This window comes from Alternaria dauci, chromosome 6 (assembly GCF_042100115.1).
Source record: "Alternaria dauci strain A2016 chromosome 6, whole genome shotgun sequence".
Taxonomy (NCBI): Eukaryota; Fungi; Ascomycota; class Dothideomycetes; order Pleosporales; family Pleosporaceae; genus Alternaria; species Alternaria dauci.
Window position 1 is genome coordinate 920,791 of NC_091277.1, and position 23,175 is coordinate 943,965.

At 54.0% G+C, this 23,175-nt stretch overlaps 9 protein-coding genes across 9 annotated transcripts; 4 read left to right on the forward strand and 5 right to left on the reverse strand.

Moving 5' to 3' along the window:
• Nucleotides 1-266: 266 nt before the first annotated feature.
• ACET3X_006656 (uncharacterized protein) lies at nucleotides 267-2,166 on the forward strand. Its single transcript, XM_069452809.1, has 3 exons — nucleotides 267-419; nucleotides 475-697; nucleotides 754-2,166. Exons 1-3 carry the CDS (start codon nucleotides 406-408, stop codon nucleotides 2,062-2,064), a joined length of 1,548 nt encoding a protein of 515 aa, XP_069305424.1. The 5' UTR covers nucleotides 267-405; the 3' UTR covers nucleotides 2,065-2,166.
• Nucleotides 2,167-2,460: 294 nt separating this feature from the next.
• ACET3X_006657 (uncharacterized protein) lies at nucleotides 2,461-6,483 on the reverse strand. The gene has a single exon (XM_069452810.1). The coding sequence runs from the start codon at nucleotides 6,228-6,230 to the stop codon at nucleotides 2,691-2,693; it is 3,540 nt and encodes a 1,179-aa protein (XP_069305425.1). The 5' UTR covers nucleotides 6,231-6,483; the 3' UTR covers nucleotides 2,461-2,690.
• A 184-nt stretch (nucleotides 6,484-6,667) lies between these two features.
• ACET3X_006658 (uncharacterized protein) lies at nucleotides 6,668-7,091 on the forward strand (the record flags this gene model as incomplete). Its single annotated transcript, XM_069452811.1, has 3 exons — nucleotides 6,668-6,765; nucleotides 6,815-6,906; nucleotides 6,958-7,091. 3 exons carry the CDS (start codon nucleotides 6,668-6,670, stop codon nucleotides 7,089-7,091), a joined length of 324 nt encoding a protein of 107 aa, XP_069305426.1.
• A 184-nt stretch (nucleotides 7,092-7,275) lies between these two features.
• ACET3X_006659 (uncharacterized protein) lies at nucleotides 7,276-9,075 on the reverse strand. Its single transcript, XM_069452813.1, has 3 exons — nucleotides 8,608-9,075; nucleotides 8,455-8,532; nucleotides 7,276-8,391 (listed from the first exon to the last, which is right to left on the reverse strand). Exons 1-3 carry the CDS (start codon nucleotides 8,795-8,797, stop codon nucleotides 7,562-7,564), a joined length of 1,098 nt encoding a protein of 365 aa, XP_069305427.1. The 5' UTR covers nucleotides 8,798-9,075; the 3' UTR covers nucleotides 7,276-7,561.
• A 968-nt stretch (nucleotides 9,076-10,043) lies between these two features.
• Nucleotides 10,044-11,915, reverse strand: ACET3X_006660 (uncharacterized protein; the record flags this gene model as incomplete). The annotated part of the gene is made up of 4 exons (XM_069452814.1): nucleotides 10,044-10,220; nucleotides 10,271-10,510; nucleotides 10,566-11,209; nucleotides 11,261-11,915. The coding sequence occupies 4 exons, from the start codon at nucleotides 11,913-11,915 to the stop codon at nucleotides 10,044-10,046; spliced, it is 1,716 nt and encodes a 571-aa protein (XP_069305428.1).
• A 356-nt stretch (nucleotides 11,916-12,271) lies between these two features.
• Nucleotides 12,272-14,530, reverse strand: ACET3X_006661 (uncharacterized protein). The gene is made up of 5 exons (XM_069452815.1): nucleotides 14,294-14,530; nucleotides 13,958-14,240; nucleotides 13,775-13,905; nucleotides 13,075-13,728; nucleotides 12,272-13,024 (listed from the first exon to the last, which is right to left on the reverse strand). Exons 1-5 carry the CDS (start codon nucleotides 14,408-14,410, stop codon nucleotides 12,509-12,511), a joined length of 1,701 nt encoding a protein of 566 aa, XP_069305429.1. The 5' UTR covers nucleotides 14,411-14,530; the 3' UTR covers nucleotides 12,272-12,508.
• Nucleotides 14,531-15,031: 501 nt separating this feature from the next.
• ACET3X_006662 (uncharacterized protein) lies at nucleotides 15,032-18,491 on the reverse strand. Its single transcript, XM_069452816.1, has 2 exons — nucleotides 16,415-18,491; nucleotides 15,032-16,304 (listed from the first exon to the last, which is right to left on the reverse strand). The coding sequence occupies exons 1-2, from the start codon at nucleotides 17,032-17,034 to the stop codon at nucleotides 15,227-15,229; spliced, it is 1,698 nt and encodes a 565-aa protein (XP_069305430.1). The 5' UTR covers nucleotides 17,035-18,491; the 3' UTR covers nucleotides 15,032-15,226.
• A 637-nt stretch (nucleotides 18,492-19,128) lies between these two features.
• Nucleotides 19,129-21,172, forward strand: ACET3X_006663 (uncharacterized protein; the record flags this gene model as incomplete). The annotated part of the gene is made up of 2 exons (XM_069452817.1): nucleotides 19,129-20,526; nucleotides 20,663-21,172. The coding sequence occupies 2 exons, from the start codon at nucleotides 19,129-19,131 to the stop codon at nucleotides 21,170-21,172; spliced, it is 1,908 nt and encodes a 635-aa protein (XP_069305431.1).
• Nucleotides 21,173-22,478: 1,306 nt separating this feature from the next.
• ACET3X_006664 (uncharacterized protein) lies at nucleotides 22,479-22,933 on the forward strand (the record flags this gene model as incomplete). Its single annotated transcript, XM_069452818.1, has 2 exons — nucleotides 22,479-22,704; nucleotides 22,845-22,933. The coding sequence occupies 2 exons, from the start codon at nucleotides 22,479-22,481 to the stop codon at nucleotides 22,931-22,933; spliced, it is 315 nt and encodes a 104-aa protein (XP_069305432.1).
• Nucleotides 22,934-23,175: the final 242 nt, after the last annotated feature.

Consider the following 23,175-nt stretch of genomic DNA (forward strand, 5'->3'; position numbering starts at 1 on the left):
ACTATAATTGGCACTGCCGTAACGCGCGAGAGGGAATTTTGCCCACAGACTTATCGCCATGTTGTGCTAACTAAAATGTTGTGATAGTGTTGTAGTGGTATTACACAGAACGGTAGCGAGCGAACACAATGATAACACGCTGTTGAACCTTGATATAGCGAGAGATCGCTATCCAAGAACCCCCCTGCTTCTGCGCTAAGTAGCGCAGAAGCAGGGTCCAGTCCGTGCGTCACCCTGTAACTCGAGTGTTGGTGAAACTACGTCGCAACACGTCGTGTCTAGCTCTATAAAGTCCTCGTCAATATACACGTGTTTACTGTCTTGATCCTTCTGTTTCTATCGTCCAAACAGCCCACATCACGAACCGGTCCATCACCCACCAAGCTTGTTTTCGCTGTTCCGACCATGACGGAGCTCAGGTAAGCCGTGACTGCACGAAATGCATGTGAGAAATACTGACATCGTGTCTCCAAGTGTTTTTGATAATGATCCGACCATCTACCTATTCACCTCCCTGACCGCCGGCTCGTCCCACATCGTCACAGCTACCTCGCGAATCGAAACAATCCTAAGAGCGAACAAAATCCCGTTCAAAGGAGTAGATACTGCGACTGATGAGCTTGCAAAGAAGCTGTTCCAGCGGAGAGCAAGCGGAAAGAAGCTACCTCTGGTAGTCAAAGAAGGATATGTCTTAGGGGTAGGTACACGATGCATCACATAGCTAGGACGGGAAGGCTGATCTGCACAATGTAGGGCATTACAGAGATCGAAGAATGGAACGAATACGACGAGATCCGAGAAGCGTTGGGCGTCACATCAGCCTTCACGCCCTTCCCCGCGAAACCCGGGCCCCCACCTATGGCTGCTCCAGCTACCACCACCTCGTCCTTCTCATCCACAAGCGCAGCTACAAAGAAGGAGAATGTCGTCACGCCTAGTCTGGAGACAAACCTGGCACTCCGGGAGCTAGGTGCTGAAGCCGCGAAGAAGGCCGCTTCGTTGAAGCCCGTGCCAAGTAACATCAAGACTACAAACCCGCTGCTGGCAGAGAAGACCAACACACCGACCTCAGCGGCGTCAAAAAAGAGCCCTACCAAAGAGGACCCCGGTAGCATCCTCTCGCCGAAATCTGTCCCGTTACCTGAGACGCCGAAGCTTGCGACGCCTGCTATACCGACCGCGACTCAAGACACGAAGCCTGTTGCCTCCACTGCCAAAACAGAAGCCAAGACTGCTACCTCGAGTACGACGACCAAAGGCGTAAAGGCCGCTACACCGAGCAGGATCAAAGACACCAAAGCAAAGGACACCAAGGCAAAAGACGCAAAAACAAAGGACACCAAGGCGAAAGATACCAAAGCAAAAACTACATCCTCAAAAGATGCAAAGTCCAAGTCAGCTAGGAAACCCACGGGAGGTCTCTTTGGCCTCGGAAAAGCCCCAGCAAAGTCAAAATCGAAATCCTCAAGTAGCAAAGACACAAAGAGTAAAGACGCAAAATCAAAGAGCACGAAGAGTACAAAGGCTGCTGCACAGCCGAGTATTCCAAAGCTCTCGGATCTGCAGAAGCCTGTACATGGGCCCTCCTCCATGCACGATGATGTGAAGAACCCTGCGCTTAGTGCTGGACCGATACATTCAACAAAGGAGAAAGACAGCGAAGAAGAAGAATCCGAGGAGGAGAGTTCTGAGGAGGAAGACGATGCGAATGAACCAACTACTGCAGCCAAAGCCCCAGACGGGACAGAAAAGAAAGTAACTGCAGCTACGGAAGAAAGCAGCGATGAAGAGGAAGACAGCGACGAAGAAGACGAGGAAGATAGCGACGAAGAGGAAGAAGAGAGTGAAGAGGAAGACAGCGAGGATGAGAAGAAACCCGCACCATTGGCTACAAAAGGGAAACCAGCTACACAGGCTAAGGAAGCCGAAGCAGAGGAGAGTTCAGAGGAAGAAGACAGTGATGAAGAGGAAGAGAGCTCAGAGGAAGATGAGGCAGAGGCGCCAAAGACGCAGAAACAGAGTGCTAAGGATGCCAGTAAAGCTGGTGTGAGTGTGAAGGACTAGTATGGGAGCGAACAGACTTTGAACAGGCTTTGTATATAGTTTCGAGTGTATGGTTGCAGTAATAGATAAATTAAAGTACATGTAATAAACTTCGGACCACGGTAGAAATCTTCACTTGCAAAGAAACACATTTGTATTTGTGCCACCGCTACCACAACAACATGTTTTCGTCATATTCATGGCCGTAGATCCTCGCAGTGTCACTCCCATTAACAAGTCCGCCCATGTGCAAGGCGCTACCTAGGTATTTGGTAATTAGACTCAACGGGGTCCTGGAAACGAACCGCTGGTCGTCTTGTTCAGTGATACGCGGATGATTGTTCAAGTAGGACTACGAGATCATATCCATACATCAAGCGTAAATTACAAACGCCAACACTGTATGCAACATGAGGTGCTTTACATCATTTCAAGTCTGAAGTTGTAGTAGAAGAATATACATGATCGAATACCCACGTTGCTGTAAACCTCCACTCGCGGAGAAGTCGCTTTGCTAACGCCAACGCTGGATGCCTTACTATACAGTACATAGAGAGCAACGTGTAACCAAAAAAGAGAAGCCTTTGATATCAGGCCCTGGATCACTTGTACCAACAGCACTTCGTCCTCTGGCCTAGCGGACTAGCTCAGGCAGCAACATTCAACCCCGCCTTCTTCAAGCCATCAAAGAACTGCTCTTTAATGTCCCCATCGCCACGGGTCCCTTCGTCTACCTTGTCCTTATCTTCGGCCGGCGGCGCATTAAGCTGCGCCATCATCATCCTCTCCACGGCTTCAATACCTGCTTCTTCCGCTTTACTCAGTTCACCCGCGGCCGCGGCATCGCCCTTCTTCTTCCCCTTGCCCTTCACCCCCTCGTCCGCGTCTTCGCCTTGAACCATCTTATCCAACTCCAATTTACTCACACCAAGCGCATAAATCTGCTCTTCAACCGTGCCCTTTGTGACTAACCTGACCACTTCGACCTCTCTCGTCTGACCAACACGATGCGCACGATTTTCTGCTTGGATATCATCCTGGGGATTGAAACTAGAGTCGAAGATGATGACTTTGTTCGCGCAGGCGAGGTTGATGCCCGCACCACCGCTCTTCGTGCTGATCATGAAGAGTTGGATGGATTCGTCTTGGTAGAAGACGTCCATGAGAGACTGACGTTCCTGAATTGGGGTAGAGCCGTCCATGCGCATAAAGTTGATATCGTGGTCGTCAAAGACCCAGCCGAGAATATCCATAACCGAAGTGAATTGGGAGAAGACCAATGCCCGATCGCCATTCTCCTTGTACTTTTTCAGCAAAGTGAGTAGTGCAGAGACCTTGCCAGAGTCCATCCACTCGTGATCTTTGAGCTCATATTTCTTGAGGGCACGATACTTGGAAGCGAGTTGGTGACATTGGTAGTCTTGGTACAGCTCTAGTTCTTCATAGATGATGTCTGGATTGCTTTCGGCAAACATGTCTTCTTTAAGACAGGCTTTGGACATTTTTCGGATCTTGTCATTGTTGTATCGGTGGCGGAACAGTAGGGGGTGTATAGCTGCTTGCCGGAGCTTCATCATGACGTTGGCGTGGTCCTTGACGGGTATGCCTGCCGCTCGATCTTCAAGGATCTTGCGCTGCTTGGTCAACTGCTCGTTGTAAAGCGTCCTCTGTGTATCAGTAAGATCGCAATACTCGACGCGGGAAGTCTTCTTCGGCAGGTGCTTGAGTACCTGTACCTTCTTTCGCCGAAGGATAAAAGGTGTCAGCATTGTACGAGCGCGTTGAATACGCTGCGCAGATAGCAAAGAGCTATGTGAGTCGCTCTCCATCGTCTTGGCCTTGTGCTTGAATAATATCTGCAGCATCTCCTGAACCTCCTCCTGCTGGTCGCCATAAAACACTTGTGGCATCAGGAAACCCAGGATTGACATGAGCTCTTGAAGACTGTTTTGGAGCGGAGTTCCCGTCAACAAGATCCTGCAAGTCGCTTGAATCTTCATCAAACTCTTGTAGCGGATCGTGTTGGCGTTCTTGAGCATATGTCCTTCGTCAAAGATGCAAATCTCGGGCCTGCACTTCCTGAGGAAGGCCAAGTCCTCCTTCCTGAAGGTAAGGTCGTACGTCGTAATGATCACGTCGCATGTCCTCTGCTTGATATTGTGAAGAATGCTCTCTTGGTGAGAAAACCGCTCCGCCTGTGATCCATAGTACGGCGTAAAGTTGATCGTCTTGGAAAAGCGCTCAAACTCACGACACCAGTTCTCCAGTGTCGAACCAGGAACAACAATAAGCGCAGGCTTCCCTTCGTCTTGCTCTTTGAGATGTGACAAGAATGCAATGATCTGGCAGGTCTTTCCTAGACCCATATCGTCGGCCAGAATACCCGAAGTCTTCGTCTTCCATAGGAGATTCAGCCAGTTGAGGCCTACGACCTGGTAGTCTTTGAGTTCGATGTCGTTGTTCATGTTCGCGGGTTGTGTCAAGAGCTTTGTGCGACTAGCCGCGTGTCGTATGTTCTTAGATTCGGTATCGCTGCCATTTGCACTCCGGGGGGTATGGTAGCCTGAGTCACGAGAAGAATTCGTGTCGCTACCATCGTCTAGACTTGTCAATTCGACACCATTTTCGGTAGAAGCACCAAAGATATCGATCCCCCATCGTGCCATGCCTGCAACCATGGGCTTACCCAGGGCTTCGCATTGCTGAACAACGGAGTCAATCGTAGAGTATGCATTCCACATACCCTCGGTAGACTCCACGAGGCGCTGGCCAGTCGTTATGCGTGGCTTGCGCGCCTTCTTTTTGCCCTTCTCCACTGGCGTAAGATCCACATGGACCTTGCGAACAGCGTCAAGAGACGTGAATGGGCGCTGCTTGAAAATCTCCTTGATATCGTCTTCTTTGTGGCTAGACAAGTCGACCATTGCCTCCACGGTACAGGTGTTGAAGAAATTCAACAACGCACTCTCGTCAAAGTTGTTCTCCACCACCGAACCACCTGCTTCCGAGTCGTCATCCACAACGAGATCTGCAGCGATACCCTCGTCCTCGTCGGAAGAGACCACAACTGGCGCTTCCTTCTTTGGTTGATGTTGCGGTCGTTGGGGTATGGGCTCGGGTGATGGCGAGAACACGGCCTTCTTGCGATCCTTGCCGCTCTTGAGTCTGCGTTTCTGTTTCGGTGGCTCCTTTTCAGGACTGTCGATCTTGACCGGGCTGTTTTGAGTCGCGCCCAACTTGGAGTACTTGTTCTGCAGCGATTGCACAGGTTGCTTCAACCCACGCTGTGCCGTCTTCTTCACTACTGGCGCCGAGACTTTGCGGGCCACTCCTGGTGGAGGAGAAGAGCGGAGCAGCTCGTCCTCTGACTCTTGGTCCGCCAGATACTCGGAAGCATCGTTGAAGTTGCCCTTCTTCTTAGTCAAAGCGTCATGTAGCTGTTTGACAGAGCGATTGGGGTAGATAGCCCTCAGTCGATTGACTTTGGCATAGGTGCCCAAGTCGTGGATATCCTGCATTGTCATTTCCCTCTCTTCCGTCAAATCTATAGGTATAGCGCGCGAAGGGCCACCTTGCTGCATAGGTTTCTGTCGCTTGGGTGGTGTACTCGACCCATGTTGTTCTGCCGACCGTTTACGCGACTGATCGCTGCCGTATTTGAAACTAGACAGATCCCAAGTTGGCTTTTGCGGTGTCTCCTCTATCCGCGATGTCATGGACATCTCAATCTTGGACAAGGGTATGTTGCTTCTGTACTCTGACTCGTCCTCGTCCGGGTCGCGTTCGACAGGTGGATCGTCCGAGGTCAAATCAACGACTGGCTTACGAACGGCCTGCGGAGGGAAGAAGCCTGTGCCCGGTGGTGCCATTGGGTTGCTGTAGCCTCCGTATGGGCGTTGCGACTGCGAAGGCGACATGACAGGCGGCGAGGAACGCTGAGGGGCGGGCGAAGAACGCGGGACTTGTAATTGCGACGAGGAAGCTGTGGGCTGGACTGGGTGGGCGCGCGGTGTAACTATAAGCGTGGCTTGCGTGCTATCAGACGGCGCCGCGAAAAAGGGAGAAGGCTCTCCAAGGATTTGCGTAGGCTGCGTGACGTAGGTGTCGCGCCCGTCGTCGCTGTGAGGAGAAGCGCGCGATGCAACTGGTGGCGGTGAAGAGGATAGTATGGGATCGCGACGATACATTGTGTGGGGGTATTATGGTAGGCAGTTGAGCTGGTCGGCGGCCGAGGAGGAGGAGGAGGAGGTGGTGGTGGTATCGCAATCGACTTTTGCCGCCTCGTTCGCAGTTGTAGAAGAGCAGGGCAAAGGAAGATGCAGAAAACAATGGCTCAGGCAAGCAAACAAAGGCGAAGGGTACGGGACAAAGCAGAGGGCACAGCCGTGCAGACTACAGCGCCGGGTCTCTGAAGCGCAGCGAGGGAAAGAAGGATTTGCCTTGTAACGGACATGGCCAAAAAACAATTCACGCGTTAAGAGGACCACTTTACGCGTTGAGAGATTCTTGAGCTTGGACCTCCCAGGCCCTGAGCCTGTTCAATTACGTTACTCGATGCGGCTCAGCCAAGGGCCCTGTCAGTCACTCACGGACAGAACACCACGCCCCATCGACAACTAGAAACATGACGACCAGAAGAATTGTAACCGGGGACAAGTCGACCCTAGACTACGATGGCAAGGGTGCTCCCGAGCCGTCCAACACCTCTCCGGCAGTGCCATCGTGAGTCGCCTTTAGTAGAGACTATTGCTGTGGCTGACAACAACCACAGATCCGTCATCTGGAAGCTGATGAGCTTTACCTTTGCCATGATCACGCTGCCAATTGGCACATACTTCTTCACTGTCAATTTTGTCTTCCAAGGTCAGTTGTCCATATGTATGTCGTGAAATAGGACGTATTGACTTTGTCCAGGCAACGCAACATGGGCGGGTGGTTTGGCAGCACTCATGGCGAATGTCGTCTTGATCGCATACGTTGTCATGGCATTCAAAGACGACCAGGAAGAGATGCGCGAGGAAGCAGAAAAGTCCAAGAAACAGTTGTGATTCCTGCTAGTGCAATGCATGCTAGGGGAAGCTATTCAGATGAGCTCGTTCAAGTATATACAAACTTCAGTGTCGCGACTTATGGAATCGAGTTCCTTGGTATGGGACGACCGTAATAGGTCATGTATTAGGGCATCATCACAACATCACCATGAAAACAATGAGATCAAATGTCAAATTTGCTCATCAACCCATTATGATTACCACATTACTAGCCGCTCAACGAGCGAGCTTCTATTGCAGCAGCACCTGTTAAACCGACAAGGAGTGACAATCACGGTATATACCCTTCCCGCATCCCCCAAAACGCCGTAGAAACGCCATCATGCTGTATACGCAGCGTGGCGTGACAGTGATTTGACCAGAGGACTCCAATAGCCATGGGGAAGTCATTCAATCGTCATCATGGCAAGCCCGTGCCCTAGAAGCTAGCCCATGTATTCCTTCCACTTGGCCTTCAGCTTCAAGGCCTAGTCTTTGCTGAATCGCCTCTTGAACCAGCTCTTGCGCTTTTCCCCTGCATCGCTGTTCTTCTTGGACAGCGTGGCCGGCCTCGTGTTCTCGGTGGCCGGTGGGCCGCCGCCGCCGCCGAGTTTAATAGGCGCTGCCTGCGTGGCGTGTTTCGGGGGTGGTGGTAGCATGCCGTTTTGTGAAGGCATGCTGTGAGCTGGCGGTGGTGGCCCTTGGGAGTATTGGCCCTGGCCCTGCCCCTGTGCATACTCCTCCATAATGGGGCCTCTTCCGAATCCGTTCATTCCATATTGGGCACCCATGTCTTGTTGTTGTGGTGGCTGCACAGGGATGCCTCTCTCAATGGAGCTGTTCTCGCTGTTGCTTGGGTCATTGGAGTATGGGCCGTCGCTGTGGCTTCCATTGGAGCCATTGGTATTTACTGTGTCGCGCGACTGTTGGTAGCCGTTGACGGGGTAGACACCTTGCTGGCCTTGTCTGTTGTTCCATCCCGGATCAGACTGCATGCGATTGCCATATCGCATCCGCGCTTGTCCGCCCACGGGCCCACCCTGCCCATAACCATCGGCGTAGCTGTCACGCTGGGTTTGTCTTTGCGGAAAGTAACCGCTGTTCGTCGAGAAGCGGCTCTGGTCGTTGTATCCGCCGCCGCCGCCGCCGTAGTAGCTGCTCCGTCGGCTTCCGTAGCCGCTCATGACATCAGTCTGGTCGGCGCGCATGGATTGGGCGCGTCGTCTATATTCGCCGTCAATGGCAGCCTCGAATGAGCGGATCGTGTCGAGCGGGCGCTCCCATCGCGAACGTGTGGGGTTGGAGAGATCGGGGTCGGCTGAGGGCGGTTAGCTGGCGATGGCGACGACATGGCATACACAACGACGAGAGTACAACTTACCAATGGGGTTACCAGCCGAGTCGGTATGCTGGAAGGAGCGCAGAGAGGCGAGGGTGGGCTTGCTGAGGGCCTCCGCGACTGGGCAGGGTTAGCAGAGAGCATGTGGGAGCAGCAGCGGCGGCGGCGGCGGCGGCGGCGATAAGCATGACATACTGGGCTGCTGTTCGTTCATGGCGGCGTTGGGGTTCGCCTTTGAGTTTGGATCGTAGTGGTCGCTGGCCTTGCGCTCGTGCTTGGTCTTGGACGGGCTCTTTGGCGTTGCAATGTCGCGGCTTTTGTTGCTCTTGTTACTATGAAAGCTGAGACCGCGCGAGCGCGACTGCTGCTGTGCCGCTGGCTCCATTGTCACAGCGTCGGGCAATACCCAGTTTTTTCTGCGGAGAGTCTAGCAAGCTACGGCCAGCAAGGCTGGCGAGCGGGTATTGCGGAGCGGCGTGGGAGCGCGATGTGCACGTAGCGCGCGGCGTGGGTACTGCAATGAATAGCTGAGACAGCACGATGTCGCAGAAGCAAACAGGTAGAGTCAAGAATACAGTGGGGGTGCAAAGGGATGCAGAGTGGTGAAGAATTGGATTCGAGTGAGACGGAGAGTTGGGCGGGTTGGAGTGGAACAAGCTCCAGTGCTGAGGTCGACGCGCGGTGGCCTCTTTCACGTTGGGCGCTCTTCGTCATCAACGGCGCGGACAATGCCTCCCGATTGGTCTCGCAGCCCATGCACGACTTCTGAAACGCGCAAGCTGAAGACATGTCAAGCCTTCCGTGCACGCCCGTCTCTTATCGTCCTCTCTGCGCTGTGCCTCTGATCTGCCGTGGCTTTCCCAGCCTTCACCCCAGCCCGTACACATCAATTGACCTGCCAGGACGTGGATAGTATCGATACGTCTTGCTGCACAGCCTGCAGCACCTCGCCACCAAACGCCCTCGTATCCAAGCAACTCCCGTTAGCATTGGCAAATTTAGACAGCTTCAATAGTCTTGTTGTTGTATGCGGTCTAGCTCCCCGCCAGCGCCAGCCCGCCATCTCCAAGACAACAACACTACTATACAACACACACCACACCTCACTACACTACACCATTCACTCTGCTGCATCATCCCACGCACTTCAAACAGCCACCTCTCAATTGGCAGCACTGCACAATCTGCCCATGGCCGCACCGCGTTTGCTCACACACACGCACACAACACTCGTGCTGCATCTCGCATCAAGTACGGCTTCTCATCATCACTACCAGTAGGTCCGGTACACTAGCTGCGAGACTAGCCGTGTAACCGGATGCTGCATGGAATCACCTTGGCGAGCCCGCATCCTGCCGCTTTCGGCACGCGTAAAATACCACTCCAGACACATCAGAGATCTGCATCTATGGAAATGGCACCTTGAATGCAAATATCATCATGACATGGGTCATGTGCGGGGGTGTGGCTACTGCGTGGCCCACTTTCTTTGGTACCCTATTCCAAGCCACACGGCGGTTTTTTTCTTGACCAACTTTGCATCCAGGTTGAGACTAGTCAACATGTCATGATCAATCCTTGGTCTTTTGTGCTCCATAATGCACGCTACTTCATTCTCTCTATCCCGTCATCTAGCTATGCGTAGGCATGTTGACCGACGCCTTTGTCGCGACAGCATCCTCACTCCTCCACAGACTTGTCACAGTCTTCTGTTGTGTGTAGAATTGCAGACCAGGCTTGCCGTAAAATGTGTTCGCACCACCGCCCGCAACCGACTTCTTGTTGCCAGTGAAGGAGAACATGGGGAGCTGGCCACTATCAGTGTGTGCATAATCCTGTCGAATCAAGAAAAACTTACAGGTACGGGAATGGGTACGTTGATGCCAACCTGACCGGCCTCAATCTCACGCTGGAAGCGGCCGGCCGTCGCACCGGAACGAGTGAAGATGGCGGTACCGTTACCGTACTCGTTGGCATTGATCATGTCAATAGCTTCATCAATAGTCTCGACGTTCAAGCAGACAAGCACGGGGCCGAAAATCTCCTCAGTGTAGCACTTCATGTGCGGCTTGACATTGGCGATGATGGTAGGACCAACCTTCACAGTACAGTCAGTGTAATGCTCAACATCATACTTTCAAGACCAAACTCACCCAGTTGCCATTGGCGTACTTCTCGGACGGGGGCTTTTGACCACGTCCGTCGAGGAGGATGGTTGCACCCTCCTCCTCGGCGCTCGCAATGAGGTCTTCGATCCTTTGCTTCGACTGCGGGCTGATGACAGGGCCAAGATCTGCACCCTCCTCGAAGCCACCGTTCATGGACAGTTCCTTTGCGCGCTCAGCGATCTCAGGAACCCAGTCCTTGGTCTCACCGATCATGACCAGAGTGCTCAGAGCCATGCACCGCTGACCAGCAGCACCAAAAGCAGCTCCGGCAATGGCATTCAACGCATGGTTCTTGTTGCAGTCAGGGAGGACAGCAGCGTGGTTCTTCGCACCCAAGTTGGCCTGGACACGCTTGCCTTGAGCCGAGGCGCGCGAGTAGATGTACTCTCCAGCCTTGTTGCTACCAACGAAGCTAATCGCCTTGATGCGAGGTTCGTCGATGATGAAATCAACCGTCCTAGCCGCACCGTGTACAATGTTGATGACGCCAGGCGGGAAGCCAGCCTTTTCAGCAAGCTCAGCAAGTATCATGCAGGCACCGGGGTCGCGTTCCGAGGGCTTGACAACGACAGTGTTACCGGTAACAGCGGCGATGGGGATGGTCCAGAGGGGAATCATAGCTGGGAAGTCTGTTGTAGCACATTAGTACACCCCTCGTCTACCACCAGTCGTGTACTCACTGAAAGGGCAGATGGCAGCCACGACGCCCAATGGCTCTCTGTAGCTGCGCGTCTCCATGTCCTTGGCAACCTCGAGGACCTCGCCAGTCATCTGCGTCGTGATACCGCAGGCAGTCTCCGCAACCTGTAACCCACGGAGCACGTCACCGCGCGCGTCCGCAAACGTCTTGCCCTGTTCCAATGTGATGCTAGCAGCCAACCGATCCCAGTTTTCGCGGATCAGGTGTGTATATTTGAACAAGATCTGCTGCCTGTGAAGCAAGCTAGTCTCCTTCCACGGCTTGAATGCCTTCTCAGCGCTGTCCACGGCGGCCTTGAGCTCCTCATCTGTGCTCTGGGGCACGCGTGTCACCAGGTTGTTGGTCGCGGGATCATGCAAATCAATCCATTGTGTCGCTTTTGAAGCTACAAACTTGTTGTCGACAAAGTTTTGTGTATCTGCGGGCGATTGGATTGGCTCGTGGTTCATGGGGTACGACTCGGCCGCTGCAGACGATGCTGGCTTCAGGTGCTGGGCAGTGGCGTGCAGCCGTCGTGCGGCAACTTTACTTTGGCTGACTGGCGACGACATTCTGGCACACAGAGGAGCTGCGCGAGCAAGAGACGAGCGGGCGGTCAGTCTTGGGAGGCGTGCGAGCGCTGTGCGGGAGAACATGGTGCAAGTCAATTGCCGGGTGTGGAGAGCAACGCAAGACGCAATGCGAGTTGGACAAGTTCTCTGGGTAATCAAGACATGGAAATTGAACGAGATTAGAGAAGAGTCCACGTCGCCTGCGGCTGTTAAGGGAAAGTGATTCCGAGTTGCCCGTTAGGAGCTGTTCCCGGAGCTCTGGAGCTTGGCCCCACTCCCCCTCCCGAGGTCTATGGATATCGAAGGCTTATCCATAACGCTCTTCCGCTGCGGCGTGTACGGCGTTTGTATGGGCACTACTTCCGAGTCTGGCTTTCACGCATATGTTCGATTTGGATGAGCTCCTACACACATTGGCACGTAAAAAGCTTGTTAATGAACCTGAATGTATTCTTCTACTCCCATCCTGTACTCCGGGTGCTGCATATCCCATTTTAAGGTGCAATCCCTCAACACATAGTCATAGCGCCGTGAATCCCAGAATGATATGATACTACAAATCAGGAACCTAATCGCGGAGAGTCAAGGTTATCCTTTCAACCGACCCTCGGGTATTCTGCCCCCAGTCCCTACTTGCTTGGTGGGTACTTTACTTCTCACGCCATGGTTGCAACTACCTATGAGGCGTTTGATCGAGTGGTGCGCTTGTTGACCTCGGCCTGAGCCTTCTCCGCTCCGGTCGTGACAGCCTCAGCAGCCTTGTCTTTGGCATCAACGGCGGTCTTCTTAGCCTTGTCTGCCTGGGCCTTGAGCTGTTCCTTGGAAGGAGCAGCGCCAGAGCCAAGAAGGACGGAGGCAAGGATAGCAAAGATGGTGACAGCGATAACACCGATACCACCAGCGACCTCAGGAACGAACTTGACAGCCTCAACGGGGTCGCGCTTGGCGATCTCGATGAAAAGGTTCAGCTTCTCCTTGACGTAAAGAACTGGGTCATCTTTGAAGACAAGGTCAGAGGGCGACTTGGGTGTGTCCTTGGGCTTGGGCTTGTTGGCCTCCTCTTCCGCCTTCTCAGCGGGGTGCTTGAGGTCAAAGGTCTCGGCTTTGAGCTTCTCGGCATCGTCGATGGAGTGGCCAATGTAGATGTTATCGAAGAGAATGTCCTTCTGCATGGTCCAGATCTCGAAACCAATCTATGGTACGTCAGCAAAGATTCTGTAAAATCAAGATGATATCAACTCACAGCGCCAATGGGCTCAAAGTTGGCCGGAGTCTTGTCCTCAAAGTAATCAGGGTTGGCAATCTTCTTGGGAGCCCAGACACCCTTGTAAGCTGGGTTGTCGATGAAGGGAGCGGTCCACTTGCCCTTGTAGGCAGGGTTCTTCTTCATAGGGGGCTCCCACTTGCCACAGCCAGAGACTTCGTCGCACTTGGGGTTGGGAACGGTAGGAGGAACCCAGTCACCGTCTTCCTCATCATCCCAGTCCTCGGGCTTCTCAGCCTCGGGGTCGGGAATGGTAGTGGGCTCATTCTCAAGCCAGTCCTCAGGCATGGTGGCCTCCTCGTCGACAATCTCGAATGGTGCGTCCTCATCCCAGTCCTCGGGCTTGGTGGCCTCGGGATCAGCAATGCGGGCTTCATCAACCCAGTCTTCGGGCTTTGTGTCGTTGGGGTCATCGATCTCTGCTTCGGGGTTGACGGAAGGGGTGAAGTCCTCCAAGAGAGTACCGTTGCGAACGGACTCGCCGTCAATCTTCATCTCGAAGCTCTGGTCGGGCTTGACGATGAGGGTGTAGAGGCTGGTGGTCTTGACGATACGGGCCATGGGAGGGTTCTTGAGGTGCTTCTCCTCATATTCGCCGGTCTTGGGGTTCTTGTGGCGGAAGATGAAGTGGACCTAGAAAAGTCAGCTTGGCTCGTTGGAATGTTCAGAGAAGTCGTACCTTGTTAGTCGCACCACACTTGTCGGGACCGAACATGATGATGTACGGAGACGCATTAGAGAACTCCTCGGCATGGAGAGCCGCGTTGTCCTGGAGGAGCTTCATGTACGCACCACCGCACTCGAGGCCGTCTGTACTCGTGTTAGAACATTTCGACAACTCAGCAATCAGCGAGGAACATACCCTGAAGCTTAACTTCGTACTGGACAACGAGGGTGTCATCCTTGTTGTCAATGGCCTTGGGGAACTTGGCCGAGATGGCATGATGGGCAGCCTTGTCCTTGATAACCAGTCCCTTGTCGCCATCCATACCCTTGAGTACGGAGGGCTCCTCAACAGACCAAGTACCAACGTATGCCCACTCCTCGTCGTCGGCCTTGACGTCCTTCTTTGCGTGCGAGGGCTTCCATCGGGACTCCCAGTCGTCGGTGAATTGCTCGAGGAAAGGTGCCTTGAGCTCTGTAGGCTAGAGTGTGTTAGATGCAGTCAATTGCCAATTAGCCATCCCCCGAGACGTACAGTAAAGGTAGGCTTTGCGACCGAGGTCGAGGAAGACGCGGACTCGGAAGAGCTGGCGTCGTCTGCGCGCGCAACAGCGGCAGCGAGCGCAACGGTAGCGCCAATTGCAAAACGCATCTTGCTTGCCTGCTGTCTAGGGTAGAGCAGAGGTCTTGGGTGAGGTGGAGGTGGAGGAGAATGGTTCACGGGTTGAAGGGTAGGGCAAGGTGCTACATAAATATGCTAGTACTGTGAAAGCCAGGTGTCTTTAGGAAGGCGTGCGGGCACATGCAGCTCTCCACTAGGGCCGCAGGCGCGCCCGCTGCCCCATGCGTAACGGCTCTGATAGATGATTCTGGAATTGCTTCACACAATTGACAGCTGGCCTGATGTGATACACCTTCACTCGGGAATTTCTATTCTATGCTTTCACTTTGAGTTGGCGCTCATTCTTGAAGCATCAGCATGAATCTGTAATCGCTCCTTCCTTGTTCCCCCGTCCGGCATTCTTAGCACTGTCGCTAGCGCATACGGCAAAAGAACAACGTACTATCTAGTCGCAACCCCAGATCTACACAGCTTCCGAAGATGGCGAGAACTCTATCCACTGCGATTGATTCTTCAACATCCAAGGAGGGGGCCGTTTCAGACATGCCACCATGTGCACAGCCGACACCTCGTTGATCACTCTCATGCGCTGTACAACCAGCACACGAAACTCGCATCACTGTAGAATAGGCACTGCTGACTAACATATGTGGTATCGATTGTGGGTGAGCTATTTGCAAAGTCGCACCCAATGCATGTGGCCAACGGCGCTTTAGTCAAGGTATCCCAGAACTCCGCCGCCTAGCCAGGCCGTAAGATGTAATGTGCGCATGTATGCTACCCGTCACAAGTCCTTCCCGTAAGAGTAGTACAAGCCGCGAACGCCATGCGCTAAAGTCAAAAGTGCTAATTACTCCATGCTGCATTCCAGATGACATGGCCTATATCCCGTGCAGTGTTTACTGTATCAACAACTCTGCCAATTAAAGTGGGTGGCAGAGGCTCTTCTTCGTCGCCTTCGAATGGCATGAACATGCCTGACGGTGTTCTGCGAAGGCCTCCGCTTTCCAGCGATGCCGACGACCCACTGCGTCGTAACGAGTAAGGATCAGAGGCAGTCGGTGTGCCGGGCCTTTTCGTGCCATAAGCGCTAGAGGGCTTGAGATACTCCTCGCTCTCTTCGTCGTCCTCCTCGAGCAGGAAATTCCGTGATGGGTTGGACGGCTTCAGCGTCTCGGAGGAAGGCGACGGAGACAATCCACTACGCGATTTCCATATCCCAAGGGAGTGGGATTGTTGGGTTTCTGTGACGTCGGGTGAATCTGTCCGATACTTGAGCGTCGTTGATGGGAGCTTGGCGATGGTCTTGTTGTCAGTGCTGATGCTGACGGACGAGGGCGTGCGTGAGAGAGGCTTCTTCCGGCGAGATCGCTTCATCATGACGACGCCTTCGTCCGACGAAGAATCGTTTTCTTGGTACTTGGCCCAGGGATTGTGGTTGCAGTCGTCCTCTTCATCGTCGGCGTCTTTGCACTCGACGGCAATGCACTGCTCTACCTTGTCGTCGAAGCGAATGTGCCGCTTTTCCCCGTGGTCCGGCGTGTGCAGTCCGGAGGTAGATTTGGAGGAAAAGTAATCTGTGCCTTCCCAAAGCAACCCTCGGGACATGGTGGAAGATGTGGGGAAGTCGGAGGTGGCACGGCCGATGATTGGTCGGGGCCTCCGTAACTCGAGCGTCACACCGGTTGTTTGCTGGGCCTGCACTGACTCGGCAGCCTGCTGGACCAACGATGATGATGACAGTGACTTTTGCAGCATGGCTTCTGACATGCTGCGCTTCTTGAGGATCGGCTTCTTGACGCCATTGACAAAGGAATTGGTCTTGGACAGGCGGCTGGCTGGCTCAGAATTCTGCTGTGAGCAAAAGCGATTCGAGGCAGGCTGCATGGGCCCGTAGAGCCATGTCACGTCGACGTCTTTTAGCCTGGACGATGCGTTAGTAGAGCACAAGACCCAAAAACCTGCAAGATGGTGCACGGATGGGGGTGATCGGCACCCCTGCCGAAGATGCAGATCGAAATACTCAGAACTCACCAATTCAATGTTTCGGGCGACACGGTCTTTAGTTTAAACTGGGCCTTGGCCCACGTTCGCCACGAGGCATTTTCGAGCCTGGAGCGTTCGCCGTAGACGTTGCGGTGCTCCACAATGTGCCGCCACGATGACCAGATGTCCTCTTCGCGCCACTCGTACGAGAGGTAGTCGACGTGGTGCGAGGGCTCCTTGCGCACGGCCGTGTCGTCTTCGGATACGGGCATCGGGTCGGGCGTCGCAATGGGCGAGTCGGCGGGGAAGGCCTCGGTGGGCGAGGGAAGCGTAGACGGGCGCATGGCGGCTGCGGCTGCAGGCTTCAACGAAGCCACGTCGACGGGCCTGGCGCCCTTTCTGTACTGCCGTGCTGAGTTGTAATTGGGAAACGCCAGGCCATCGTCGTCGCTGCTCGACTCGTCCGACTTGTCGAGAGAGACGCTGCTCGAGGGCGTCGAGTGCATTGACGACGTGCGCGAGGAGCTGCTCAGCGAGGGCGAGCGCAGGTCGGGCAGCGAGTACTGGTTCTTGCGGATGGGGCTGTACGAGTCGTAGGCGAGCGACGAGGACGAGGGGGAGCGTTGGAAGGGCGCGTTGTCTCGCGGCAGAGACAGCATGGCCGTCATATCGGGCGGGCGCCGGTCAATGCCTCAATATCTATCACAGCGTGTGCCGAACGGCCTCGACAAAACTTTGCTGGCGGGCCGGTGTCGACATGCGGCTCGTGGCGGAGAGTGGCTGCGGATGGTGGCCGTCGGTGTGTGTGTGTGTGGATGTGTGGATGTATGTGTATATATGGGGGGGCGGCGGGGGGAAGAGGGGAGCTGGTGCGGTGGTGCGTTCGCCCTGGCGTCGAGTGACGGGTGACGACGCAACGGCGTGGGTGAATGCAGTTGTTGAGGGCAGACTGGTCGTCGTCGGAGGCGCGGCGGAGGAGATTGTCGACAGGGCTTGGATGGCGACGGCGACGGTGCGAAAGCTTCGACCCAGAACCATGAACCACAGACGCAGCAGGCTTGCGGGGTTGCGGCTAGCCTGGGAATTTCACCACCTTGGAAACCTTGCCTGCGCATGCCCTGCAAAGTGCAGATGATAAGCCGCCTGGTACCGTCGACGCCCTCAAAGGACCGACCGCTCCACCGCACTGCGTCGAGCACCCAAGTAGCTGCTGCTCCCAGAGGCGTCGGTTGATCGGCCTGCAGCCCAACAGAAACAAAGGCGGAAAAAAAGCCTAGACCGTTGCTAATCATTCTCGCGTGGATGCGCCTCGTCGCGCCCTCTGCAGCGCCTGGCCAGGGGGTGCCTCCTCTCCGACGTGCGTCCGCCCGTTGCTGCACCCCCTCGAGGGCAGCAAGAGGCTGCGGGGAAGCCTTGGTCCACGACGCCTGCTGATGATGCCTATGTGTGCTGATCCTGTCGACTCCGCTCCCGCAGACATGGCAAGCAAAGCCAGCTGCAGTGCGACGCATCCCCCACTCGGCCTGTCCTGCACCTTAAAACTAGCCCTACGTCTAGCTTCTCAACACCAAGTCAGCTCCCCCCGCGACCTCACCGATGCTTCACCATATGCCCAGCACCATTCGTGGTCCTCGTCCAAACACCTGCTCCTCCACATGGCCCTCCGCTGCATGTCGTCGCTCAGCGCATGGGGATTTTGTGGAGAATGACGTTGTTCCCCTCCCGCGGAACGTCAACAGCTCGAGCAAACCGTCTTCAACGTCGAGACGGCTGAGAAGCCGGCTTGCGCAAGATAGCATCAAAGCACGCACATTGTAGTCATAAAAACAACCAAACGTGGTGTCTGTTCCAAGGGCCCCTGCCTCACGCTTAGTGTGTCCTAAACGTATTCGCCGTGTTAGATGATGCCATTGTTTTGACAAAGTAAAAGGACTGCCCGTACCTTTACGCTACGTTTCGGTGTGGAGGTCGAGCTCCCAAATAGATGCCCTTTTTTGCTAGTCGGCACCGTGCTAATCATAGCACACCCTAGAGCGAGCGAAGAACAAGCTATCTACGGCTATTAGAGTGGAGATGAGATGGGGTTCAAAAGTAATCATGCTTAGGGCCTTGGTGTGAACATCAGAAACCTGGGTTATTAAACTGCTGTCGTGCTCTCTCCGCGGCTTCTTCAACCAAGTTTTCGCCCTGCGGCAGTGGTGTGATACTGCACCAATGCCGCTTCTCGAGCCGCATCCAGGCCCATCACACGACGACCAGGAAAATACCTTTCGTAGCAATCCGGGCATGAACAGTAGATGCAACAACGTGTGGCGTTCGTTGTCAGCCTGCGCAGCGTCGCACAGCATCACCTTTACCGTTGAAACGGTTACGTCCTCGCCTGGGCAGGGCTGAACAGCGCCTCTCTGATGGCCACGAACATCGAAAGCGCATCCTATTCGCACATGACGTGTACGGAGTACCGTACCTCAATCTCTTTGGACGTCTATCCTGTCCGCGGATTGCTGCAACCTAGGGCGCTTATTTCCGGCAGAATGCATAGCAGTGATTTGACTTGGTGCGATCGATCTCAGCAACGTATGTACGCCATAACGGTCCTCGCTCGGTGTTCCATAGCCCCGAGAGGCGCGAAAGTGGCCCAGTTTCCCTCAGCGCGTGTCGCAAACGTTTTGCACATTTTTGCACTCTGTGCACCCTTATAACATGTCACGCCCTCGTCGCACTTGAATTTTTTTCACAATCGCCTTTGGCAATACCTAATCATGAGCGCAACACACGATGCGACCGTCCCAGCCGGGAATGCACACCTTGATGCGGACGCGCAGACCAAACATCACGATACCACAAGCCCTTCTTCGACCGACGTCAGTCTTACTGAAAGAGACGGAACTACACAAAACGGCGAGCAGGGTGCAAGTAAGACCGAGGCGGGAGCGAATGGCGCCGCCGCTGCGCCGACAACACCTGGTGCACAAGATGGCGAACACGCGCAAAGAACGAAGCTACAGATATTCCTCATCATGCTCTCTCTGGCCGTGGCAGTTCTCCTCGTCGCTCTCGATATCACCATTGTCACAACCGCATTGCCCACGATTTCGGCAGAGTTCAAGAGCGCGGCGGGATACACATGGATAGGTTCAGCCTATCTCATCGCACAGTCGGCAGCCACACCAATTTGGGGCAAGATCTCCGACATCTTCGGAAGGAAGCCTATATTATTGCTCACAAATGCCATATTCTTTGTGGGCTCGCTCCTGGCAGGTGTGTCTGTTAATATGGACATGTTGATCGCCTCACGAGTAATCCAGGGCGTTGGTGGTGGAGGCCTCATCACACTTGTAAACATTGCCATTTCCGATCTCTTCTCCGTGCGAGACCGAGGCCAATACTTTGGCATCATCGGTGGTGTGTGGGCTTTGGCAAGTTCACTGGGACCTGTCGTAGGAGGGCTCTTCACGCAAAAGGTTTCATGGAGATGGTGCTTCTACATCAACCTGCCTTTCGATGGAGTCGCTTTCCTCATCCTCTTATTCTTCCTCGATGTCAAGACACCAAGAACACCGCTTCGAGAAGGCCTCAAAGCTGTTGACTGGTTGGGGTCGCTTACAATGGTCGGCGGAGTCGTTATGCTACTACTTGGCCTGGAGTTTGGAGGCATATCCCATCCTTGGGACTCCGTGACAGTGCTATGTCTCATCATCTTCGGAGCTGTTGTCATTGGCATCTTCTTCTTGATCGAGTGGCGGATAGCACCATACCCTCTTATGCCCCTTGATCTCTTCTCGAAGCGTTCGAACTTGGCTGCCCTGGCCACCTGTTTCTTCCACGCCTTCGTTTTCATCAGCGGCAACTACTTCCTCCCGCTCTATTTCCAGGCTGTGCTGGGCGCAACACCCATCCTTTCTGGTGTCTACCTTCTCCCTACTGCGCTGTCGCTGTCGTTCCTTTCTGCCTTTACCGGTGTCTTCATCAAAAAGACTGGGCAATATCTGCCCATGATCTGGTTTGGTATGACCTTGATGACACTCGGCTTTGGACTCTTCATCGATTTTGACGTCAACACTTCTTGGGCCAAGATCATCTTGTTCCAGATCATTGCTGGAATCGGAGTCGGGCCAAACTTTCAATCCCCGCTCATCGCTCTCCAGAGTCTTGTGCCGGTAAGTTCCATCCAACGTTTCTTTTTTCTGCTCCTGCGCATGTCATCATTTAGCATGGCGCTAGGAGCGGGGTTGCGGTAGAAGAACCACATTTGCTATTATTTAGGTAATCGATGCTGACATGCCCGCTTCTAAGAAACGTGACATCGCTACTGCGACCGCTACTTTCGGATTTACCCGTAACCTTGGATCGGCAATCTCGGTCGTTGTTGGCGGGGTCGTCTTCAACAATGAGATGAAGTCAAAACAGTCTCAGCTGGCTGCTTCGCTTGGCCCTGAGACCGCAGCAAGCTTTGGCGGAGGCTCCGCCGGTGCCAATGTCGGGCTCATCCAATCACTTCCCAATGAGCAAAAGGCCATTGCGCGGAAAGCGTTCGCCGACTCACTGAGCACCATGTGGATCCTCTATGTCGCGTTCGCAGTTGTGGGACTTGGAGTCAGTCTGCTGATCACGCGCAACAAGCTCGACAAGCAACATGAGGAGACCAAGACTGGAATCGAGGCTGAGAAAGCCAAGAGGCTTGAAAGGGAAGCCGAGCGCGCAGAGAGGCGGAAGAAGAGAGCTAGCAAAGGGTCTTTACCGCTCGACCCCGAAGCGCAGGCGAGTGATCTTGGTGTTGCAAAGGACAAGGAGACGACAGCATAATGATGTTGACTGAGTTTATGCATGGCCAGTTTCGACCAAAAGTTCTAGACTTGGATTCTTAAAGATACCACTGTAGCTAATATTGTAATATCAAGCCATAGCGCTGTCTGAGTGTCTTGATTCTCCTCAGGTTCTGTGCTTTTTATTCACAGTTTGTCCCCCTTTGCTGATGAGACAGATGGTCCTTCCATGCGAAATGCATTACAACTAAGACATATGTTGGGACAACTCAGCTTTTTCGTATGTGAAGACATGACACTGAGAGTCACATCAGGTCCCGGACCATTCGCAGCCTTCCAGTCATATTGCATTTTTACTCGCATTGTTAATTTCTGACAGGGCACGACCTTTTGCAGAGGAGCCTTTGTCATTGCTGATTTAGATCAAACTGCAGGGAAGTAGACAAAGCACCCCTATCACCCGCTCCCTCAACGAAGTGCTCATCGAGACAAGTCATCACCGTGCAATAACATGTCAAGACACGGCCATGTTTCCAAGCACCACTTTTTGCCTTTGCCATGTGCTACTATCGCCTATACATATTCGTAGGATGCGGCCACTCGATTTCTCCGTATACGCCAGTTGGGTATTGTAGGGATGCGCGCAGGGGGGAAGAAAAGGGAGCAAACATCACGATCACCTGCAGCGATGCCCCACAAACTTTGCATGCCAATCTGACTGTTCCACCACTTTCGCCTTCACTTACCATTACCCACGAGGTTCACAAACCGCCATCATATGTACCGACAACAGGAAAATCCACTGTTGAGCCATGTGGAGAGGGTCGTGTACACCCTCTCCACACCGTCAGGCTTGAGCGTATATGTTCTGCCTGTGAGTATGAGAGAACCAACAGACTACATGTGTTGTACTCTTCGATGCGCGAGATCAAGATTGAACCTGCGCGATGGCATTGGAAATATCACGGAAACATGAACAGGAAAGGCGACGGGACTCAGCGGGCAGGTATGGGCTGGAGTGTCGGTGTAGGAGCGGCAGTAGGAGGATGGTGGGACCGGGGCAAGAAGGAGGACAGAGATGAAATGACATGATTACAAGACAGTTTTGACCATGCTGAGTTGAAGATGCAAAGTACTGTGCCGAGTGGAAGGGTGCACCTAGTTGCGCTTCGTCACGTGCACCAGCCGCCAACCGCAGCTCGGCCCTTTCAAAGCTCACGACATCACGACTACCACACCTCGCAACGCCGCCAATTGCCCCGTCGCACGACTGCTTCTCACTCGACGGAGTCCTCGGAAACCACAGATAGACGCCCCGATTCCGAACGCCCATTTCCGCCGCCGCAATGCCGACGCCCGAGTCCGAACTCTTCCTGGCCAAAAAGCCCAAGGTTGCGCCAACCTTTGATGGCGTCGATTACGAGGACAACACTGCGCTCAAGGGCGCTCAAGATGCCATCATTAGGGAGCAGTGGGTCAGGAGCATGATGGCGAGGCTGGTGAGGGAGGAGATGGGCAAGTGCTACCGGAGGGAGGGGGTCAACCATCTGGAGAAGTGTGGACATCTACGAGGTAGGCCATCTTTTTTGTGCACGGGCTAGAAGAAGACATTCAGCAAGAACACGGGCTGGAGATGTGGGGTGGACGTGGCAGTGCAGGGCTGCCCGATCGAGGTACGGGCATGGCAGAGCGAAGGCTAACGAGCAAAACAGAGCGTTACTTCGAGCTCCTCAAGGACGCAAAGGTCAAAGGTTACCTCTTTGCGCAACAAAACTACGTCGATGATGCGCTCAAGCGATAAGCGAGTCCGCCAGATACGGTGGTCCCTTGTATACAAGGACGGACAACAGGCAGGCCATACACGATACGCAGCGGAGAATACCGCCAGCACGACGACAAAGGTTTACGGCGTTGGACAAGCATCTGCAGAAGAGATGCACCGATTGTCTCTTACTGGCGAATCTGTACATACACATGCCGGGAGAGAGACTGATGTAGCACAAATTATTGGAACAAGTGTGCAATTGCAGTGGTACAGTGCAT